The sequence below is a fragment of the Centroberyx affinis genome, unplaced genomic scaffold (assembly GCF_046629955.1).
Source record: "Centroberyx affinis isolate AG114_WGS23_722 - 3 ecotype Tasmania unplaced genomic scaffold, CSIRO-AGI_Caff_v1 ptg000065l_1, whole genome shotgun sequence".
NCBI classification, from domain to species: Eukaryota; Metazoa; Chordata; class Actinopteri; order Beryciformes; family Berycidae; genus Centroberyx; species Centroberyx affinis.
The window spans coordinates 53,489-75,812 of NW_027278776.1; the positions used below are offsets into that span (position 1 = coordinate 53,489).

At 45.4% G+C, this 22,324-nt stretch overlaps 2 protein-coding genes across 2 annotated transcripts; both read left to right on the plus strand.

The window, feature by feature from the left end:
• The first annotated feature begins 1,200 nt into the window (after window positions 1–1,200).
• Window positions 1,201–5,524, plus strand: fdps (farnesyl diphosphate synthase (farnesyl pyrophosphate synthetase, dimethylallyltranstransferase, geranyltranstransferase)). Its single transcript, XM_071520337.1, has 9 exons — window positions 1,201–1,317; window positions 1,789–1,941; window positions 2,047–2,187; window positions 2,391–2,471; window positions 2,600–2,811; window positions 2,953–3,025; window positions 3,589–3,666; window positions 3,802–3,936; window positions 4,567–5,524. The coding sequence occupies exons 1-9, from the start codon at window positions 1,315–1,317 to the stop codon at window positions 4,765–4,767; spliced, it is 1,077 nt and encodes a 358-aa protein (XP_071376438.1). The 5' UTR covers window positions 1,201–1,314; the 3' UTR covers window positions 4,768–5,524.
• Window positions 5,525–12,434: 6,910 nt separating this feature from the next.
• rusc1 (RUN and SH3 domain containing 1) lies at window positions 12,435–22,209 on the plus strand. Its single transcript, XM_071520325.1, has 10 exons — window positions 12,435–12,474; window positions 15,616–15,738; window positions 15,900–15,976; window positions 16,584–16,758; window positions 17,090–17,195; window positions 17,401–17,447; window positions 17,536–18,032; window positions 18,123–18,358; window positions 18,648–18,815; window positions 19,408–22,209. Exons 2-10 carry the CDS (start codon window positions 15,669–15,671, stop codon window positions 19,571–19,573), a joined length of 1,542 nt encoding a protein of 513 aa, XP_071376426.1. The 5' UTR covers window positions 12,435–12,474; window positions 15,616–15,668; the 3' UTR covers window positions 19,574–22,209.
• Window positions 22,210–22,324: the final 115 nt, after the last annotated feature.

Sequence of the window (22,324 nt, forward strand, 5' to 3'; positions counted from 1 at the left end):
GTTGAAAGGGAAGAACAGAGTCATAGATACGCAGTGTTCCCAAAGCTGGCTCCAAACATACTACTGCATCCTGATTTGACTGGGCTTGCCTTGGAACAAAAACGCTGTGGAAGTCTAATGTCAAATGGCAAAGTTGGGTAAGCCGTGTACAGTGCAATATCTATGACCCTGGTTGAAGCAACCCTATCCTGTAAGATAATGAAGTGTAAATTGCAGTATGGCTCTGATTGCACTGATGAGTCTCTTGCAATAAATGTACAGATGTATTTGTTTAGAGGCTGGGGGAGGGGTGGGGGGTGTTAAATGAAAAAAAAACAAACAACTGTGTTGGATTGCTGGCACAAGGTTTGATGGGTCTGGCAGCTCTGGATACTGGATGTTGGAGTGTATTGATGTGTGTTTCCTGAATGTGTCTCAGATTGGACTTGAAAAGTTTTTTTGTTTTGGAAAGTTTTTGGTGTGCTCACTAAGTGATGATATTGAGTCCATATCAGTAAAGGCACGTTTTGAATACACTCATATGTAACTGATTTTAAAATTTTACATGCATATACACTTAGCCTACACACAGACACAGGCACACAGACACACACCCACACACACACCCTCTTATTAAGGCACTGAGCTGTGTTTCTACCTCCTGTCTTGCATATGAAAACATTATTTATTTGAAGAAATGTATATCTGTATGGCAGACATAACAGGATAGAGCCTTGAAACCTGAATAATAAATGTATCTACATATGACACCTATTCCAAATTTTAAATGCAGTGTCAATGGCAAAACTTTTAATGCAAGTTATGTATTTCAACATATGAAATAAATTATAGACAATAAATAAACATCACTATGTGGACATTTTGTACACGTTGTGGGGGGCAAAAATCCCGACACAGTAATGATAGGTCAGTAGTTTTTCTTTTCTTTTTTTCTGTCTTTTCCCATCTCTGTCAACAAATCTGCAGTGTGCCAGACAAATCCCACCACTCAGGCCACGCCCCTTCTTAAATCCTATTGGTCAGCCAAGGCGAAAGCCCATCCTGGTTCGATGCAACTGGCCAATGAAAACGCTCAATGTCATATGATGCCTTCAAAACCCGCGCCCACATGCACCACTCGCAAGGGATGCAGGGAACTCTAGTCCAGTGACTTTGTGATAAAACTGACAGTAACGTCACTATAAACTACAATCCGCATATCCTGGTTTTTGGGGACGTTCACATACTTCAGTTTGACAGCAAGATACAGAAACACTGGAGAAGTGATTCTGCTGCGTTATCCTCACCGGTTCGGACTCAAACCACAGTATTATTATGGTAAGGCTGTTAAATCTGCTCCCTTTCAATACGCGTTGGCGAAAATGATAGCTATAGCGACCTGCAGCAGTCGCTACAGCTCAGGTAACAGACTGGATGCAGGCAGCAAACTAAGCTAACGCTTATGTCTATGTCAAGGTAACTTGCTAGCTAATAATAGTAATTCCCTTAATCTATTCTTAGCCCTTGTTTACTGGGCTGTCTGACCGACCATGGAGCGAGCTAGCTTGGTAGTTCCCATAGCCAGAAGTCACTTTGTTTTATATAACTGTAGAATCTAATGAGTTTGACTTTCTCAGATTGTTAACAGTTGGTCAGCTTAATTTAAGCCAGTTAACCGGCATATCTGGAATGAGACGCCTGTTGACCTTGCTCATAAGAGCCCCTAAGATAGTACGGTTCATGTGGCTAACCGTCGCTTCAGTTAAATTATCACATACTTCTCCTCTGCTGTGCACCTCGTCTTTGCAGGGAGACAGCAGTTGTAATGGGACGCACAGTAAAAAGGCGCTGCTGTCAGACCCCCAGCTGTTTGAAGCCCAGTTTGAGGAGCTGGTGATGGAGCTCACAGAGAGGGACTTCACTGATCCAGTGCTTGCTGATGCCCTGAACAGGTTGAAAGAGGTACGTTGTCTGTCTGTAGTAGAGTTTATATGACCAGATACAAGTGGCTGTTGCTGAACACTGTCATTCTTCTTCTTCTTTTCTTCCTTGGTGTTTCGTTCGCAGGTTTTGGTGTACAATGCCCCTGGAGGTAAGAGGAACCGAGGTCTGTCTGTGATTGGTTCACTGCGGGAGCTTGTCCCACCCACTCAGCTTACCCAGGATATAGTGCAACGGGCTCTGCTGGTTGGCTGGTGCATTGAACTGGTGAGGACAGTTGTACCAGTTGTATCAGTTAAAACTGAGCTTGTGATGTGATAGTATTCATGTAAGCTTTTGTGTAGATAGCTAAAACCTTAACTCACAAGCACAGACTCAGAGTGTCTGCTGTAATGATTTCAATTAACACTTTGCAGAGGTGTCACTGTCTGCATCATTAAGCATTACTACTGTGTCTCTGTTGCTTATAGCTTCAGGCATTTTTCCTCGTGGCTGATGATATCATGGATGCATCTGTGACTCGGAGAGGACAACCCTGCTGGTACAAGAAGGTGAGACGGTATATATTTTAGAGAAAGAAAGACTAAAATACACGTTTTTAATAGTGTGGTTATTTATTTTCCAGAGTTGGTGGTGTGCGATGTGTCTAATGTAAACGATTTGCCTGTTTCTCTTTAAGGATGGAGTGGGTCTGGATGCCATCAATGATTCCTTTCTCTTGGAAGGGACCATCTACAGACTACTGCGCAGGCACTGCAGGGAACAGCCCTACTACATCCACCTGCTCGAGCTCTTCAACGAGGTTTCTTTCCAGACAGAGCTGGGCCAGGCTCTGGACCTCATGACTGCTCCCCCTGGTCAGATAGACCTCAACAGATTCACCATGGAGAGGTGAGAAAGGACATGGGGTTTGACAAGAAGGCATAAGAAGAAAGTTTGCATTTTAAAGGGTTGCAAGTTGGAGAACAAAGTTGTTTAGTAAGAGTTTGGTTTCCAGAACATTTGTGTAAAGAATCATATTTTATCTTTCAGGTATAAAGCTATCGTAAAATACAAGACTGCCTTCTACTCTTTTTACCTCCCAGTGGCAGCAGCAATGTACATGGTGAGTGTGTGTTTTAAATGGTAGACTTGAACATATAAGAGAAGGAGCTAACAGGCAAGTTGATGAAATAGAAGACCAAAGGTTATAGAATTGGGCTTTTAACCAAAAGGTTGCCAATTTTAAACCCCTAGACCAGCTGGGACAATCTGGCCAGGGAAAGTGAATGAGTAACACTTTCCCCCTCCCTAAAAACTACTGTCCAAACACCCTTGAGCAAAGAACATTTGCTCCAGTAAAGCCACACAGTGGATAATAGTAGAAGGCTGAGGTTATAAAATGTATCTAACTGTATGAATATGAAGCAGAGCCTTGCTGAAAAAGAGCATACATGCTGAGCAAACCCTGCCTAGATAAGTAAAGGCTAAAAATGATACAGCAAACCGCAACTACTCCTCTCTGTCATTGCATATTGACTATACAGTCAATAAAGCAAATAAAATTTTATCTACTGAACATTTGGTTTTTATTCATTAATTTAATCGTGCATTTTTTCTAAGGATTTTGAAGGGGGGGGCAGGTGTTCTGTGTAACTGATTACAGTTTGTTATATGATAACATTATAGGCAGGAATCAAGAGCGAAGAGGAACACAATAATGCCAAGCACATCTTACTAGAGATGGGAGAGTTCTTCCAAATACAGGTAATATAGCTTCCACATCAATCAACAGTTATTAGTCATCATGTTCTCATCCACTACATATATTTGTTGCATAGTATTTGGCAGGCTATACAGTGCTCTAAGAAACCTAATAACTCCAATTGATTTAATTGCCAGGATGACTACTTGGACTGTTACGGCGACCCTGCTGTGACAGGGAAGATTGGTACAGACATCCAGGATAACAAATGCAGCTGGCTGGTAGTGACGGCTCTGGGGATCATGACGCCTGAGCAGAGGGCAGAGCTGGAGGTGGGACTTCACAAAACAACCCATACTCCTTCATCACACCTCATTAGTAATGAATTTATGTGGCAGCAAACTATGTGCAGAGTTGTACGCGATATGGACACACTGATATGGAAACGGACCAAGTGTGTCTGTTGATAGTATTACAACATACATTTTCATTTGACCTTTGATTCACTGATGAAATAATTTCTTAACCACAGAGAACTAGCAAACAGCAGGCTAAAACATTAGTTTATGCATGCCTTTTGGAATACATTTAATCACATGCAAAACAGTGCCATGCACGTGGTTTAGGGGTTGAATAAGAATGAATAAAAAGGGTAGTAGAAGTGTGCACATCAAACCTAAGAGAGACAACCTAAATTCCCCTTAATAAAGTATTTACCTGCCTACCTGTATTTAGGCCAGGTGCTGGATAAAAGGGTCATGAAAAGTGGTTCAAAAAAGGATTATCCGCACACTGGATTAGCTCCTTTCTTAATACTTTATTTAATCCAATGCAACGTTCATTCATTCTCCTAAGAATGAGTGACATTTTATAGAACTCTGATCTAGTGCACAATTTACACAATAAGACATTGTCGAGCTTGTACATTTGCAAAAGTCCTTATTAATTTTCCCCCCCTCTAGGCATGTTATGGGCGCCATGATGATGCCAGTGTGGAGAAGGTCAAAGCGCTGTACAGCACCCTGCAGATGCCCGCACTGTACCACAAACATGAAGATGAGAGTTACCAGCGGTTACAGAAACTCATTGCTCATCACGCTCAAAATCTTCCCCATTCAGTCTTCCTCAACTTTGCCAAGAAAATCTACAAGAGGAACAAGTGAGAAAGAAGTGAGGTCTTTAGAAGATATATTTTTTATAATAGGATTGGAAAGGGTCAGTTAAATTAGCCTAGTTCCTCTGTGACTTTTATCTTAGTGAGACATTGCTCAACGCCTCTCATACTACCTTAAATAGGGTTTGCCAGTGCTAGAGGTGTCGGGGGAGGGACCAATATGGAACCAGGCTGTGACTCCACAAAAATGAACCTGAACAGAATTGGGATTTGTAAGAACCCTGTAGGCAGTTTTCTACTTTTTTCTTTTCCTTGATTCATGTATGTTTGCTTGTTTGCTTGTGAATGTCATCAAATGGACTGTCTCCTTTTCTGTGTTATCTGTTTATTGAACCCAATGCCTAACGTACAGTTTCACCTGACATTACTCCGCTCCAGAATCCCAGAAATCCCATGGATTTGATGAGGATGCCAGCGGCATCAATCTCACATTGATTGATTTAGCTTTCATGTCAGCCCTCCCTGAGGAATGTATAGCACTTTTATTGCTGGTGGAAATATAGACATATACACACGCACACATATAAGGGAAGGAAAACACTACATCATATCAAAGTAATTTTGTGCAGAGCTTTTGTTATTAGATGAGGACCATTGAAAAAGAGGATGCACGTTAAGATGCATCCCAGCCTGGGACAGAGGTTCAAAATTGATCACCTTTCTAATTTCCTTCATTTTCTTACACTGCTGTAAAGTCTGCCTACTGCTCAGAGTAATATCTTATTGCTTTTAATAAAGACGTGTGACCAAGATTACAAAATCTCTCTGTTTGGTTCTCTCTCTTGTTTTTGTGAATGTGTGAGGTTTAGTATTATTTTCTTCAAGAAAGAATAATAAATGCATGAATGAATTGTAGATTAGAAGCAGATCAGAGGAAATGAGACTCTTCCTCTTGATATATACTAAGTCTTTTGAAGGAGGTGAAGATGAGATGACTCAAGCTGAAGTGGATGGGAAGAGGGATTTGTGATGATAAGGCAAGCAAGGGGTGTGGTTTGGGAAAGGGGGGGTGGTGAGATGACGGTGGTTTGGTAGATGCTCGCGAGAGGAGAGATGCTGTCGCTGTACCCCTCGGAGAGATTCACATTCACACCGACTGGGTTGTCGGAGCGCTCGTCGAGATGGACTCCTTCATCCATCCTTCCCTCAATCTGATCGTGAGTCAATTCCTTATTTTACTATATTTTACTTTGGTTTCAAATGGAATTGCACGAGCTATTCTTCTAAGCAAAACCTTTTATTGCCTCCCATAGCCTACATAGATCAAAAAACATGTAATGCCGCTTTTAGGGGGTCATTTCTTGAACGAAGACACTTTTGCGTTTATCAGTATTAGCCTGTTATTATAAATGTGAAATGTAGTATAAATATTGTGTATTGTATTTGAGTCATAGCGGGGGTGGATGGGCCTGGATAGCAGGGCGATGCGGCTTAAGGTACCCCCCTCCCCCCCCCCCCTCTTTCCTGCCTCCCTCCCTCCCTCACCCCCTCTCCCCTCTCTCCCATCCTCCCCGTCTCCATCAGCTCTTTCGGATCAATAAATGCACGGGTAAATACTGTACAGAGAATGGCTTAACTACACGAGATGATATACTATATATTTTTTTGCTTTATTCCATAGCCTTAGTGGCTTTTATGGCCATTCCGACGAAGGCCCAATGTAAGCAAGCACTTCAGTGATTTATATTCTTCACTGATGTGAAGGGCACTGTGGAGGAATATGTGAGCAATAGCCTTCGCTAGATGGGCTTTAAAAAGACGGGCTCGGTGTTATTCAGTGCTGCTGCTTGATTACTTCATGCTCCAGTTGAATTTGCATCACGTTAAGTCAGCGCCGTAGGTATATTGTCGTTTTTAAATGGCATTTCTTTTGGTCTAGATCCTAGCCTACTCGCTCCTCTCAGTTTGTTAGGATGGACTGACACAGACGGAGAGAGCTGGACTACTGTAAATCGATGAACATCATTGCTCAGTGAAGCAGAATATAATAGACCAAAATGATGAGATGATGAGTGACAGTAATTATAAATTAGCTGCCAACTGTTTTCATGGGGACTTTTATATAAATTTGTATCTAATGGTGTGTGTGAGTGTTTGAGATAGATAGATCGATAGATAGATAGATAGATAGATTTTTTTTTTTCATCCAAGGGAAAAAAGTACCAGACGACCTCCCAAACAAGGTGTATGGTTACTATGCATAACACACCTGCATAGAAATGAACTGGCACTGGAAAATCTATTGCATAGGTTATTCAAGAACTCATTTTATCAAAACAAATCCTAAGCATTACAGCATCTCAGTGTTCCCAAAACAATTATGTTGAGATAATTTTCAAATGCTATTACAGAAATTATGTAGAGAAGCCATTTCCACAGCATTACTGCTGCATTGATTGCAGCTATTGTATTATTCAGCAAAAAAATGCAGTGTAATTTTTCCTTTTTTTTTTGTATCATTGTATACGTGTTGGTGTTTGAGAATGTGCTTTTTATAAGAGGGTAGAAACATGAAAGTGTGAGAAAAAGAGAGGTTAACAAGACACAATTTGTGTGTTCATACTACTACTATGTTCTCCCAAAACTGGGACCGAGTCTGAGATAATTATAAAGTAGAAAGCCCAAAAGCAATTGAGCTATAATGAATAGTCCAGATGATGATTTTAACTTCAAAGCTTTAGTCTAATGTGAAAGCATGTGTAGAACAAGGAAAAGGTCCCTGATGAACACAGCAGAGTTTCCTCCTAGTCTCTATTGACTGTGTGTCTCCTTTGATGTTACAGGGTCTTGGGAGTCAAGCCAAGATGTGACCGTCACGGCCAGTCACAGTTTGGATCTCTCCATCCTTTAGAACCTCTGTTTCTATAGCAACAAAAATATCTGAGTGTCCCAAAAGTCCTATTCCCACAATGCAATCCTCTAGCCGCCCCTCTCAGCCTCCGAGGCCGCGGCGTTTTGACACAAGCAGACGGACCAATACTTCAGCTGAACCAAAGTCTCATGGCCCTGGTTTTCGGAGGGAGGATAAAAACATGAACACCATCCCCACTTCCTCCCCGCGCCGGGTTACTAAAGGCCCTGCGGCAACCTCCAGGACCAGGGTGGGGGTGCAGCCCCGACCTCCAGTAGGTCAGTCCAGATTGGGCCTACAGAAACAGGGTTCCACCCCATCCAATTTAGCTAAGCCCAAACCCAAGAGCGCGCGTGCACCGGCCGCATCCAAAATTGCACCTCCACCCGCTCCTCCCCTTCCCTCTCTTCTCCCTCTTGACCCGAACTGTAACGAGCCGAGCCTTCCTTGCCTGTGCTGCGATGGCCGCTCCCCACAGGACAACAACAGTATGTTCAACCATAACCACAACAACAACAACACCATCTCTCTCAGACAACAACTGCAGCTTCAGCCTCCTCCACCCCCATTGCCCCAGAGGCAGGATGGGACAGGGGCCAAGGACCAGGCACAGACGAGTCCCTCACAAGCTCCGCCCCAGCTGCAGCCCTCTGCCGGCCCCGCTGCTGGTCCAAAGAAAGAGGTGAAGGAAGCAAAAGAAAGCCCTGATGTAGACAACAAGAAATCTGTAAAGGTAGAGGAAGAGGACGACGAGGAAGAGAGCAGTGGGGATATCGATATCGATGTCGATGATGATGAAGATGAGGTTGATGATGACGATGATGATGATGACGATGATGATGACACACTGGTCCCCTCGTGCTGCGACTGTCCCCCCTCCCTCCTGGATTTCTCCCTCTCCTCTTCTACCTCCTCATCCTCCACCTCCATCAGTTCCTGCTCTGATCTGGAGTCTGACTGTGCGGATCTGTCCGCCTCTCTCTGCTCTTCCCACGACCAGGATGATCTGTCCATCCCTCTGTCCTCCAAAGTTCGCTCTCTCCCTCACGCCCCTGAATGCCAGCCCCCTGCCCGTTCACCCCCATCCCTGCCTCTTAACCGCCAGCCCCTCTCCTCAACTTCACATTCCCCCATACCCCCTTGCTCCCCAGATGAGGGCTACCCATCTGCCCCGGCGTCCCCCTCTTCTGACTACTTAGGGGTCAAAGGAGAAATGGGACATTTAGGTTCGGAGGTTACCAAAGTAGGCCTGCTTGACTTCCTAGAATCAGTAGGGGAGTTTGGGAAAATGGAGCGCTTTAGCCAGGTGATCCAGGTGGCTCATTGGGATCTGGATGGGGAACAACAGTGGGACGTTCTGAGGGATCGGTTGGATCACCTGGATCGCCTAGAGAAGGTCAACAGGGAGGTGAAACTGGCCCACATCGCCAGGCTCCATGAGAAAGGGCTGGATCTAGGAGATCTGGAAGAGCAGGACCTCTCAGATGTCTTGGATGAAATGGGGAACATTGACATTCCCTGGAAGCTGTACAAAGGCCGCGGGGGAAGCCTGGGAGACTCGCAGGAGTTTTCTGATGCTGGGGTCGACCTCACTGCGCCGTCAGATTGTGACGAGCCTCTCGTTCCAGATTCCCTCACCCCATCCCCTGTCGAGCCGCCCCCTAGACCCCCCAAACCTCCAACGCGTCATGCCAGCGTGAGCTCCGACCTCCACACCTACATCAACATCAGCAGGGAGACCACCTCCATTGCTGTCTCCACCTCTCCTACACCCACCTTTTCCACCTTCTCCCCTAATTCCTCATCCCCCACTTTCTCCACTTTTAGGTGTGAGAAACCCCTGCCTCCATCTCCCCCATCCATTCCTCCTCTCCCTGCCTCCAAGCCCATCCCTTACCTCACCCTCTATTCTTCTCCTCCTCCTCCTCTATCCATCCCTACCCCAACTCCTCCCATCCCTCCCCCTCGGAGGCGACACCTTGCCAGGAAGGAAGCACAGAGGCTCGCCGCTCTTCAAGCCGAACAGGAAAAGACCCCCCTGTCCCTCCCACCTCCGACCACACGCCCCCCACCTCTACCTCCTCCACCGGTTATCTCAATCTCCTCCTCCTCTCCCCCTGCCATACCACCCCCACCTGCCCTCCCTCCTCCCCCCTCCTTCCATGCATTGGATGTAGAGATTCGGAAGCTATTGATGCTCGCGGGGTTGACCCAGGCCGAGCTCCTCAAACTCAGCCCAGAGCTCGGTGTGTGTGTCGGAGGGTTAGAGGACGAGGCCGATGGGGATAATCTAATCCCCTCCCGGTCTGGGGAGCTGCATGAGTTCAGGCAAAAAGACAACAGGAAGGAGGAGAAGGACTATGACTCCGATGGGATGGCTAGAGATGGATGGAGAAGTGGAGGCAAGTTGGATGGGGATAGAAGAATAGATGTACTTGGAGAAGCCGAGGAAGGCAAAAAGAAAGATGAGAGCAGGGACACACTGAGAACCACGTCGTTCACTGAGATGGCGAGGAGAAGGAAGAGGAACACTGGCCTAACCTCTGACCCTTATTATAGCACTGGCCTCAGCAATACATATGAAACTAAAGCAAACAAAATGAGCTTTGAGACGTTCCGTTACTCCCCCGTGCTATCAGATTCTCCTCCCCCTCCTCCTCCTCCTCGCCCCTTACCCCCCATTCCCCCGTCCCTGCCACCCCTCAAAGTCTGCACTGTCCCTGCCAACTCAGCACGCCCTGAGCGATTCGATTGGCTCATAGCATTCACACCAGATACTGAAGCCCCGCTGCAGCTTCCGCCATTGGCAATGAGAAAATCTGACATGAAAACCCCAAAGAAGCTCACTTCATCAGGGTCAACTCCAGGGTTAGGTCCAAAGGTCACCACCTTCAAAGAGCTGCGTTTCCGCAACAAGAACAACTCCCCTCCAACTAAGGTGATCACTGACCCAGACCCCGACCCCACAGTCATAACTCCCGATCCAGATATACTGTACAACCTAAAGTGGAGAAGAGAGACGGAAGACGGTGATGGCAACCAATGGGAGTACACATCTCAGGCTCAGGCCATCTTCATGCAGCCGCCACCGGCCCTCACCTCAATGGCTGCTTTGAAGGAAATGCTCCAGAGAGCTGACAAAGAGGGTGGACAACTGGAGCTATGCCCCTCGCAGAAGATCGGCTGCTCAATCAGTGACAGCAGCCTGTGGACACTGGGCGGAGAGAGGGAATGTGAAGAAGTTAAGTGGAAAGAAAAGGAGGGGAAGGAAGAAGATGAAGAAGAAGAAGAAGAAGAGGTGGAGGTGAGAGGAAGAGCGGATGGAGGAAGGACTTTGGAATCAAGAACTACAGGTGAGTATGAGTTTTCATGATGATGTGATGATGGTGATAGATGTAGATGGGGTTTGTCACAGAATGTCTGGACGTTTTGAAACAAACTAAATGGCTAAAAACTCTTTATGTGAATTTGCAAAGGATGTATGATGTTTGTGTGTGCATGTGTGTATTTTTGTGCATGCGCACATATCTGCGTGTGTCTGCACAGGGAGAAAATAAACAAGGGATACATCAAAGTACCTCGGTGTAATTTGGACGGCTCACCAAATCTGGGATGGGCAGATGATGGAGAGAAGCAGATGGAGAGAGAGGGACTAACAGTCTGCTTTTTTCTTCCTCTGTGATGCACAAATAATGTCCGTGGACAGAGCTACGTAAAGAAATAGGAAAACTGAGGGAGATGAAAATGTAGAGACAGGGATAGAGAGGATGTAAAATGAGAGAGAGCATGATGATTAGGAGAGCAGAGACGGAGGAAGAACATGAGTCAGAGAAAAGGCTGATGCGTGATATGATGGATAAAGGATGAAGAGGGGATAAACAGAGGGTGATTTCAGATGGGGGGGGCAAGACAGTGGAAGCTGGAGAGGCAACATGAGCGAGAGATGGAGACATAAAGACAGTCAGGGAGTGAAGGTGATCTGAGGAGAAGGCAGAGGTTGGAAACTCTCCAGTCAGTGTTTCCTGTTCTGCTTATCAGAGTGTGATGTCATCGCTGCCTTATTCAATTATTCATCCTCTCCTCAGACCAAGGGGAGGGGGATAATGGAGTGCCCACTGAGCGCCCTACCTCTCCTCCTGTAGTCTCTCTCTCTTTCTCGTCCTCCCTCTAACTCTCCCTCAGCTCTGCTTGTGTCCCGCTTTCTCTTTCTTTCCTGTGTGTATCCTTACATCTTTTCCTATTGTTCATCTTTTTTCTCCCTCACTTGCTGTTCAGCTTGGTGACTCATTTGGACATTTATAAGGTTTTCTCCTGTTGTCTGTCCTGTCTCCTGGACCTTTCATCACCTTGACCCCCCCCCCTCTTCCTGTTTTTATTCTCTTATTCTCTTGCTCCCAATAGTGGCATCGATAGCTCAGATCAAGTTACTTATCTCATACCATCCTGTGGTACATAGAAACAAAGACTTAGACTTGTCCAGATACAGTAGGGCAAGCATTTATTTTATATGCCCCAGTTTCCCCACCAAATGCTGCTATTGCTAACTATTACTGTAACTAACTATTGCCCTGATCCTTGCAATTACTGTAGTATTATGTAATGATTTAACTTGTACTTTCTGATTATCAAACTTTAAGGAATAATTGAGTTGTATGCAGCAAAAGTTGCCCCCAAAATCACTGCTTTCTGCCACAAGCTGGTCACTAAGCCAGGAATAGGTGTGTACACCTTTAAGAGCCTAAGGGGCTGGTCTTTGTTCATGAACCAATTACTGCGAGCCAGTGTCAGAAAAATAGGAAGTATCATGTGTTGGTTTCATTTGAAAGACAGCTGAAGTCTAACCAGGTATGGTAGCGTTCTAGCTTGCTTTTTTTGCCCATAGCCTAGCAGTCTGTCACAGGTAATTGAGTGTAATGCAAACTGTGGTGCCAGTCTCCGAATCTCCACAGAGACAGACACTGTGACTAAGCAGGAACGAACAGAACTCTGCTATCTCTTGACTGACTCAGCATTACACTGTATGCTGTACTGGTGGAGAGGGGAGGGGCGGTGGAGAAAGAGGGAGAGAGAGGTAGAGACAAAGGCAACTCAGATAAGAGAGAGAGCGAAAGAGAAAGAAGGTGATCCAGAGGTGATGATGGCATCCACTGCAGTATATACTACAAAACATTTGGCATAAAGATTGACACTCAGTTGCTGTGGTGTCTTTTACTTCATAAACATTACTCTCACTGTGAGAACACTATAAGAGAAAGTAAAACGTGGAGCCTTAACCTACATTGGAATATGATGAATCATTGTGGTTGATAATGGTGTTTCAGTGGTGAATGAGTGACTGATGGACAGATTGAGAGTATCTAATATGCAACTGTGAGATTGCATAACAAGTGTTCTTGTATAGCCATGGTATATTATTATTTCCTGTTTCGTCCAGATCTCTTAAACCAGGACTTATTGCTCTTCATAATTCAACTCCATTGACTCTCATGCACTGTCAATGTGTATCTGTTAACCTGAGTGTTTGACATGTTGTTTGAATACTGCATTACTGCATGTTGTTACATGATGACAGGTTCTGCTGGAATATATTCATGGATGTGCATTTTCTCTCAACAGACACTAACATTTTCTACATCTCTCTCTCCTTCCCATTTATTTGCTGCATTTTTTTTACTCTCTTCCTTGTTTTTTCTCACCTTTCCATGCCATTCTGTTGTTTCCAACATTTGTCCACGGCTCTGCTTCTCTCCCTCATATCATCTTGCTTGTGCACCTTCCCCCTCCGGCCTGACTCCGATACCCCCCCAACTTTGGTCGCTTACCCTTTTAAATGAGCAGTTTCCTCACCCCCACTGTCCCTTGCCCACTCCTGCTCCCAGTCCCTGGCCTCACCCTACTTCCTCCACGCTGCCCTCCCTTCCTATCGCCCAGGCTACTATAACTCACATCCTCTTGCAGACCCTAGGCCCCACAGCCATGTAGGCGGGACTAAACCCTTCACCACACAGCGGGCCCCTGCTGCCAGCTCAGCCAGTATCCACAGAGATGAATCTGAGACTGATATAAACTCTGTGTGTAGCTTTGAATCGGCCCCCCTCTCTGATATTGGTTTAGTCTCTTCTCGTCATTTCGGGAATGACTTTAAAAGCAACATAGACTCAACATACAAATATATCAATGACTCCAAAACCAAACCAGACCTGGACTATGACTTTGTATCTGACTCCATCAGTAATTTTGACTCCCTCTACTGCAATGACTCTGAGGAGCAGACCAGCACACATACTGACTCACACACACCCGTGAGTGGCACCACTCAGGCACCAGGTTGCACCACCCCATATAAGAACATTGATGCCGTGATGACCTACTCAAACACGCTCAGCACTATGGATTCGCTGTATACACGCAGCACAGAAAAACACACACACTTGCACACCTCCTCTCACACGGACCATAACAGCAACAAGACTAGGACATCCAAAGAGCTCCCTCCCCTCCCCACTTATTATCTGTATCACCCTAAAAACTGCCCTCTGCACCGGGGCGCCCCTCCTCGCCTCTCCCCCATCGGAGCCCTCTCCCCTCCCCAGCGCTCTGGAGCACCCCCCGCAGGGGTGGCGGGCTCCTGCCTCAGCTCCCCGCTTTTCCCCCGCTCACACACCTTGCCTGCCCTCGCTGCACCCCTCTACTATCCCTACCTCTACCCCCCTATATCGGCCACGGCGCCCCCCCTACCCCCAAAACTCAACCAGGCTCCTCCGCAGCCACGTGTGCCGAGTAAGATTTCTCTCTCTCTCTTCTCTCTCCCTAAGTCTCACACTTCCTCTCTCTCTGTCTAACATCCTGCTTGCATGCATGTCTGTCTGTCTTTCTTGCTGTCTGTCTGTCTCTGTCTTTATTCTCTGCTCCTGAATAGAGGCCTCACGCTTTCCTCTCTTTTATAACCCCGGGGATTTGCAGATTTGAAAGAACTGGGTAAGTGCAGCGATGCTATTCATCAGAAGGCGGCTCCCTGCAGGTCATCTGATACTTCTTATCTACGCAGTCCTTTCAAATCTGCAAACAGCCCTCAGAAGGGAAGGGTAACAGCTGTTCCTGTCAGAGGGCGTCTGGATTTGTTCATCACTCTCTTTGTCCTTCTCTGTTTCTCTCTGTCTGTCTGCTTGTCTGTCTCCACGTTGTTTTTATTGTTTTCTGTTATTGTTGCATGATGTGTTGAAATGGACACATGCATTTCGCGCAGAGCACAACCCAACAGGCCTGTTGATGATGATGTTAATTTAAATACTGTTACTGCTAAGTAAAACCTTTTTTATCTTTGTGCGTGTGTGTGTATTTAGGCAATTTAGAAGTAACTAAGAGCTAGAGCAAACTAACATCCTGCTCACTATATAAATGTTTGCATTTATATAACTAGTTTATATAAATCCATTTATATGGAAGTCAGACTGGACACAACACCTGCCCTCTGCACGTGTGTTTAATTATATCTGAACTGATTGATTGCCTTGATGTGTTAGCCCATACAATCGTTCTCCCCCCCTAGCTCTGCAGTTCCCTCTGTGTGTGTGTGCGTGTGTGTGTGCGTGTGCGACTGTGTGTATGTGTGGCAATGTATTGTATGTCAGCATTTGACTGTGTGTCAAGGTTAATGCATGGCCAGTGGTAAACCTTCCAGTGAAAGGTGTTTGCTAGAATCCAGTCTATCGCTGACATAGACCGAATGTCATCTTCACAGATCCAGATGTGGAGAAGTCACTGCAGTACACTAGTACAATATTTACAGGATGTGCTCACATGTATACCATCAATTATCCCATCTGCTGCTACCTGCCTACTCCAATGCTTCTCATTGCTTAAATGCTACTACTAATAGTACTAATATTTTAGTTGTGGTATTTCTGTCTGTTGTGATAGATTTATTTTTCTCCTGTTTGAATCTTTTATACTGGGAACTAATTCCTCTCTCACTGTCAATCCCAGCTGTTCGCAGTGTCTCATTCGCTGGCTCTGTACAGAGGGGCGAGACATCCTGGATGGGCGAAGATGTGAAGAATCCCATGAGAGGTCTTGGCCTATCCTCTCTGTACCTGCAGGAAAAGAAAGGTGTGTGTGTGTGTGTGTGTGTGTGTGTGTGTGTGTGTGTGTGTGTGCGCGTGTGTGTGTGTGCGCGTGTGTGCGCGTGTCTGTTCAGCTGTGTTTCTTTGTGTGTCTTTGACGTCTGTGGCTGTCACTGTTTAACTGTAGGCTTTTGTTCTGTCCTCCAGGTCTGGTCAGTGCGGTCAGTGTGGCAGTGGAAGCCATCTTGGCCCAGTTCAGTTCCTCTCGGACTGTAGTTCAGAAGGTCAGTCTCTGCTGAGCCCTCAATTGCTGGGCTTGGGTGACTGGGTTTAGTACTTACTTTAATACCAGTATTTTATTTCATATTGATGATTGTTTTGTCCACAGAGGAAGTAAATGATATGCAACACTTTTGATGATATATTAGCAATCTCTTCGTATCTAGACAAATTAATTGGTTTTATTGTGTTGTGTATTATTAACTGTGGAAATGCTTTTCGTCTCCTTCTTGTTCTGACTATTCGTATCTTGTTCTGTCTCTCCTCAGTCTCTCTCAGTTAACAAGGTACTAGAATGACTTTAGATTACCCTTTCTCTCAGTAGTCAGAATCTCTTTATATACTAACTCCAAACTCCCCTCTCAAATCACATCTCATCACATCATGTCAACCCTTGCCGTCCCCTTTGTCTCTCAACCCCTGTTGTATGTATTCTCCCTCCCTCTCCCTTTCTCTTTTGAGTCATCCTTTCTGATCTCTTCCCCTGTCTCTCTCCATCACTGCACCTCTTCTTCTTCTCTCTATCCCACTTCACCCCTGCCATGCTCTTCTCCCATTGTCTATCCCTCTTGTTCCCATCCTCTCTTCCGCTCTCTCCTCTCCTCTCCTCAGGCCTTATCAGGAGACAGCAGTGTAAATCCATCTCTGGGCCGTCTGGTACTGCAGTGTCTCTGCCCCGCCCTGCGCAGCTTGCTGTCCGATGGCCTAAAACCCCACCAGAGTGACCTGATTGCAGGCAGGAGGCCAAATTCAGCCTGGGGACTCGTCCAGGCCTCAACCAAGCCAGGTAGCACACCTAGGAGCATTTAAACACTTGATAGATATGATTGGTTGTAGAATTGAATAGTAGGCTATTATTTCTGTGGCTTTTCTTTCCTTGTTGATAATTATTAGCCCTAGACTTTGTGTCTCTCTCTCACCTTCCTACATAATCACTCAATACTTCAGCTTTCAGTGTCTGAAAATGCCGAATAAAGTGAACAAAAGGATATGGATATTGATTGGCCTTCGAGTGCCAAAGCCTCACTGTAATTTTTTTTTCTTCTCACCCCTGTAATTTCCCCTCCTCATCTCTCTCTCCCTCTCTCTATATGTATTTTCTCCTCATCCTGCTCAAGGTCCTAAAACCCAGGCCTTGTACAACCTACAAGTCAGAGTTGGAGAGTTGCCCCAGCTCAAACAGAGCAAACACAGGTTCAACGCCTTCCTCCTCGGCCTGCTCAAGTAAGTCTTGGCTCTTATCTCTATCTCTTAGGCTATCTCTTATTCCTCCCTGGCCTTTACTGGTAGCAAGGAAAGTGTTGCAGTAGTTTAAAAATGTGATTTCATCAGTTCATTGCACTCATATTCTCATTTCTCCACACACATTCACTTTGTATCCTCAATATTCCTCTTCTCACCTGGTTAATTGTCTTTCTCTGTCTTTCAGTTCCAAGCGTCTTGATTTCTGGCTGTCTCATCTTCAATCTTGCGGTGGTAAGTTCCTGCTACTTCCATCATGATTCATGTTCATGTCATTGTTGTGAACATGCTTGTAAATAAGAGTGATATCTCATTCTGTCAGATGTGCTGGAGACGTACTACCGTCCCTCCTCCTTTATGCGTCTGTCGCTGACCACCTGCCAGCCTCTGTTCGAGGAGCTGCTCCTCCTGCTGCAGCCCCTCAGCCTGCTGACCTTTAACCTCGACCTGCTCTTCCAGCACCACCATTTAGAGCCAGACAGTCACAGCCCAGAGATCCCCAGTCCACCCAGTCTGGATGTAGGATTCAGGCTCTCACCCAGCGGGTCCCTCTTCAAGGCCCGGGGCAGCAACTACCTCGAGAGCCTATCAGAAGTGGACTTTAGAAGCCCAGAGCCCGAGGCGGCCAATGATAATGCAGGCTCCTCACCCTCGGCCAATCAGATGAACGGAGGTTCAGAATCATCGAATAGCAACGTGAAGACCCCAGTCCGCCTCGGGCAGACAAGTCCTCAGCTGTTGTGGGTACAGGAGAAGGAAATCGGAGAGTTACCTCCCCCTAGTGTTGAGGAGGACAGCCTTGCTCAGCAGGCAGGACAGGTACTCACCTTTCTGTGCCTCTTCAGTGGTTGTAGTCATGTATGCGACTGTGTCCCTGCAGCGCTCTAACTCTCTTTTTTTATTATATAGGTGATCCAGCAGGGATGGGGGGCTATGGTGCGCTGGGGAGGCCGGCTGAGCCAGAACCTGGCTGAACTGAGCCAGAAAAAGGAGGGAATGAAGAGGGACCTGCCGGAGCTGCAGGTCCAGGCAGGGAGCGACTTCCCTCGGGTCAACAGCGGTGCTCCAGTCCCCTGGGGTCTGGGCCGGCTCTTTGGAGCCTCTAAAAGCCCCAACAGCCCGTCAGGTCACATACCACCAACCAGGTTAGCTGATGCAAAGTATATTTATGTATGCTACAGTGGTGTCATCGCGACCCCAGGGTTGTGTCCCCCCCCAAACCTGGACACCCCAGAGTGTCCAGGTTTTCATTCTGACCAAACACTACAGCAGGTCAGAATGAAAACCTTGACTCTTGGGTCATAATGGCACAAGATAGAAAACCACTGCTCTGTTGCTTGAAAGGTAACTGTCATAAGTGTCTGTGATTCCTCTGTCTCACTCTCTCTCTCTATCTTTCCCTCTCTCTCGCTCTGTCTCTGTCTCTCTCTGCAGGCGTCCGTCTCAGTGGTTGGCTCCTGGGGTCACAGCGCTGACCCGGATGGTGAGCAGCAGCTCCACTCCGACGATGAGGAGGGCAGTAGAGCCACAGGGAGAGAGTGAGCCAGAGACAGAGAAAGAGGTGGAGACACTGGAGATGAGGGACAAACCCAGACCACTCAGGTACAACTCACACGGGATGATGGTGATGGTGATATGGAGGGTGCCTTTTGATGTTGTTGACGCTCACATAATGAAATCGGGATGGGGGTGGGGACTGTAGATTGGGCTTTGTCCTTCTATCTGTCCTTCTGTCTATCGAATGTGATATCTCAGGTGATATCTCACACCACTAATCTGATTTTGACAAAACCTTGAGGGATGATGCAGTTTGGCACTGTGTTCTGTTTAAAAGCATTTCACTATTTGGCCAAATGGAGGCGCTATAATTAAAAGTCAACATTTCAAACTTTGAAAGGCCAACTCATACACCAGAAGTATACCATAAATCAGATTGATATGAAAGTTGCTACACAAATCCAGCTATCCTCACAAATTACACTGATTGGCCTGATGGGGACGCTATAATTTAAGCTCAAAATTTAAAATTTTTAGACAGACCATAACTGCTACACCACCAGTTTGATTTTGATTGAACTTGAGGGTTGACTGGTTCAAGGGCTCCTGTGTCATTCGCTGGGGATGACATGTTTTCTTGCTTGTGGTTGGTGTAAGTGTTGGTGATGTTGGCTGAAACTCTGCTGTCTGTCCCCAGGTCAGTACGGACGCTGTGTGACCACACTGGAGCGGGGTCGGAGCTCAGCTTCTGCAAAGGGGAGGAGCTGGTGGTTTTAGGAGGCGTTGACCAAGACTGGATTCGCTGTCGTCAGGGAGACATAGAGGGGCTGGTACCTATTGGCTACACCTCCCTCATCATGTGACTTCGGCATCATAATCGCTGCTCTCAATAAATGAAAAATAACAACAAAAAAGCATTTTAGGCAAATAGTGAGAGGTTATGGTGAGGCACCACTACTCTGAAAGGGATAGCTCACGCCAGCTTGGTTAGAGTTTGAGTTGAGTACATAGCACCATCTGTTCTGCTTTATTAGCATCAGGAGCAATCTGCAACCCTCTCTCCCTTACGAACATATGGGAATGATTTTTTTCCATCATGATCCATCCAATTTGGTAGCATTAAACTGATGGATTTTAGCAGCAGGAATACAGCAGATGGTGTGAAATAATGACTCAAGTCAAATTTATACCATGTCTGAGGGGAAGACCTCATCTTTGATCTATCTTGGAGTGATGTATCCCTTTAAATGTCCTTCTTTCACCGTCTGCTTTCCTTGTCAGCCGCTGATCTGAAAGTGACCACAAGGGAATGGCGTGGATGAACCACTGAATTGCTTTAGCAGATCCAAGTGCTTTCAGATCAGCAGCTGGCTACTGTGAGGAGGTGACAATCGATAGCCTGGTTGTAGCCACATTAATATTTCTAGCCGTCAGCAGTAGAGTCTTGGCTAGCAGGCTGTCGAGTGGAGAAAGCCATGTTAGAGTACTGGGCCGTAGCTCCTGTTGCGTACTGCGTAGTAATGTAGTGACCTGTAGCTGTGTTCTGTGTTCTATTGACCTTCCACCCCTATTGACCTCTCACCTTTATCGCCTGGTTCCTGTGTGTTTGACATGTTTCTGCTACTATATTTGACTGTATAAATATACATACAAAATATATATAGGTATATGAATAGAGATTGATATTACCAAGATAGATAGAAAGATAGATGAACAAGAGAAAGCAGATAGTGAAACATAAACGACAGCTAAACACTGAGGTCATATTGAGGATGTGGATCATTGCAAATTCATGTATCAAGACTTTATTTTACTGTTCTCCTTACATTTCAACTCACCAACCACATCCAGTGGTCGTTATACATGCAAACAGCAAGATGTATGTGTTTGTTTAAGTATGGAATCCAGTATCTTCCCTCCTGTGTGCTTTATATATTGCCATTGTCTTGACATCATATCCACAAAATAGTTAAGATTTAGCCTCATACCTTTAAAACACTGTATGCATTGTACTGTGCTATGAATGCTTTGAGTGAATGCCACAAAATATCTTATCTATCCCACACATATATAAAGGATAACCTACTATCAGACAACAGTATGCTATAACCGCTGTAGCAATCCTGTAGCTAAATCTTTCTACTCGTCCAAAACCTCACAGACAGACACAGGCTGAAGTGAAGTAAACACCTCACAAAACGATGCTCAGCTCACGTTCAAGACTATCTGAACTTAAAATGAATGCAGTAAGGAAAATCCCTGATGTATGTAAATTATAATGCTACTGTAAAGTCTGCAGGTTTGGTGGCTGGTCTTCACCTGTTGTACCTCAGCTTTCGTATTTATCTTAACCCTACCTGCCATGTTTGGTTATCATAATCATTGATAGTAATGATAGTGGTAGTAGAAGTGGTAGTTGTGGAAGTGATATGTTGATTCTAATGATGCTCATATACAATACATTGGTTTGTGTCATATATTTTGGTAGTTATTCGGTAGATTTGGTATTGATGACTATGCATATAGGTATATGTACAACTGAAAGCCTTTTGTTTATCATGAAGTCATGGTTTTAATTTAATGTGCTCATGCAAGTTCACACCTGAAGCCTGTTAAAGCAACAGGAGGCTTGAAAAGTCAAACTTAAAATAAAAGAGCCTGCCTTTAACTGGTCAGGAACGGTTGACATTAGAATACCTCCATTTAATTCGGCAGGAAAGTTTCATGCTCAAGTATCGCTATTGATTGGTCAGGGAAGGCTCAGTTCCTCAAGGTTTCCTAATGTTATTGTGCCAATGCCATGTAGCATGAGATTATTGTCACTATGGCAACAGTCCAGGGAAAATGATGCGAGTAGCATTAAGTTAAACGAGTGCTCATAACTTGTACCTAATGAGTGCAATAAACTTGCAATCTCATTGCCATCAAGTGGATAATACCTAGGTGTTTACAAGAGATTATCTGTCTGCAGCAATCTTGATAAAGATAAAAGATTAAAGTATCAGTTTACACATTATTTTATTGTGTTAATGCATTTTTGTTGATTTGTGTATTTTCCAAATGTGAGATTATAGTGTAAATGCATTTGTTTGAAAGCTGTTAATTTATTGGATGTACTATTTATTGGTCTTCAGGTTTCCGAAAGGTATAGCTCTCTATCTGACCCCTCTAGTCTGTCTCTCTCTATCTATCTGGGGTTCTGTCTGTGTGTGTGTGTGTGTGTGTGAGCATGTGTGAGCGTGCATCGCAGTGTGTGGCAGTGTATGCAGTGTACGCAGATACGAGAGTGAGCACATTCATGTGTCTGCACATCTGCGTTTTCACTTGTGTATCTGTGTGTGTGTGTGTGTGTGTGTGTGTGTGCACGGCTGCGTGTAGCAGTGGGTTCTGTAACTCTCTCTCTCTCTCTCTGGTGTCATGTAGCCTGCCCTGTAGACAAACCCTGTATCCTACTGTTGCATATAGTTCAGTGCCCCTGTAGTGTCAGTCACTGTCCAGCTCCTGCATGTGCTTGTTTGTAAATACACCAAATAAAATGATCAGTATAAACCAAACCGGTTCAGCTGTTTGAGTCATATTGTTCCGACCATAGCTGCGGTGAACTGTCTTATTAA

Excerpts from the sequence above, each read along its gene's own strand:
- fdps (XM_071520337.1), top strand. Across the intron at positions 3,026-3,588 it reads TGGCAGCAGCAATGTACATG|GCAGGAATCAAGAGCGAAGA; the intron begins GTGAGTGTGTGT and ends ATAACATTATAG. Across the intron at positions 3,937-4,566 it reads AGCAGAGGGCAGAGCTGGAG|GCATGTTATGGGCGCCATGA; the intron begins GTGGGACTTCAC and ends CCCCCCCTCTAG.
- rusc1 (XM_071520325.1), top strand. The coding sequence starts at position 15,669 with ATGGGCGAAGATGTGAAGAATCCCATGAGAGGTCTTGGCCTATCCTCT. Across the intron at positions 15,739-15,899 it reads GTACCTGCAGGAAAAGAAAG|GTCTGGTCAGTGCGGTCAGT; the intron begins GTGTGTGTGTGT and ends TCTGTCCTCCAG. Across the intron at positions 18,359-18,647 it reads GGTCACATACCACCAACCAG|GCGTCCGTCTCAGTGGTTGG; the intron begins GTTAGCTGATGC and ends CTCTCTCTGCAG.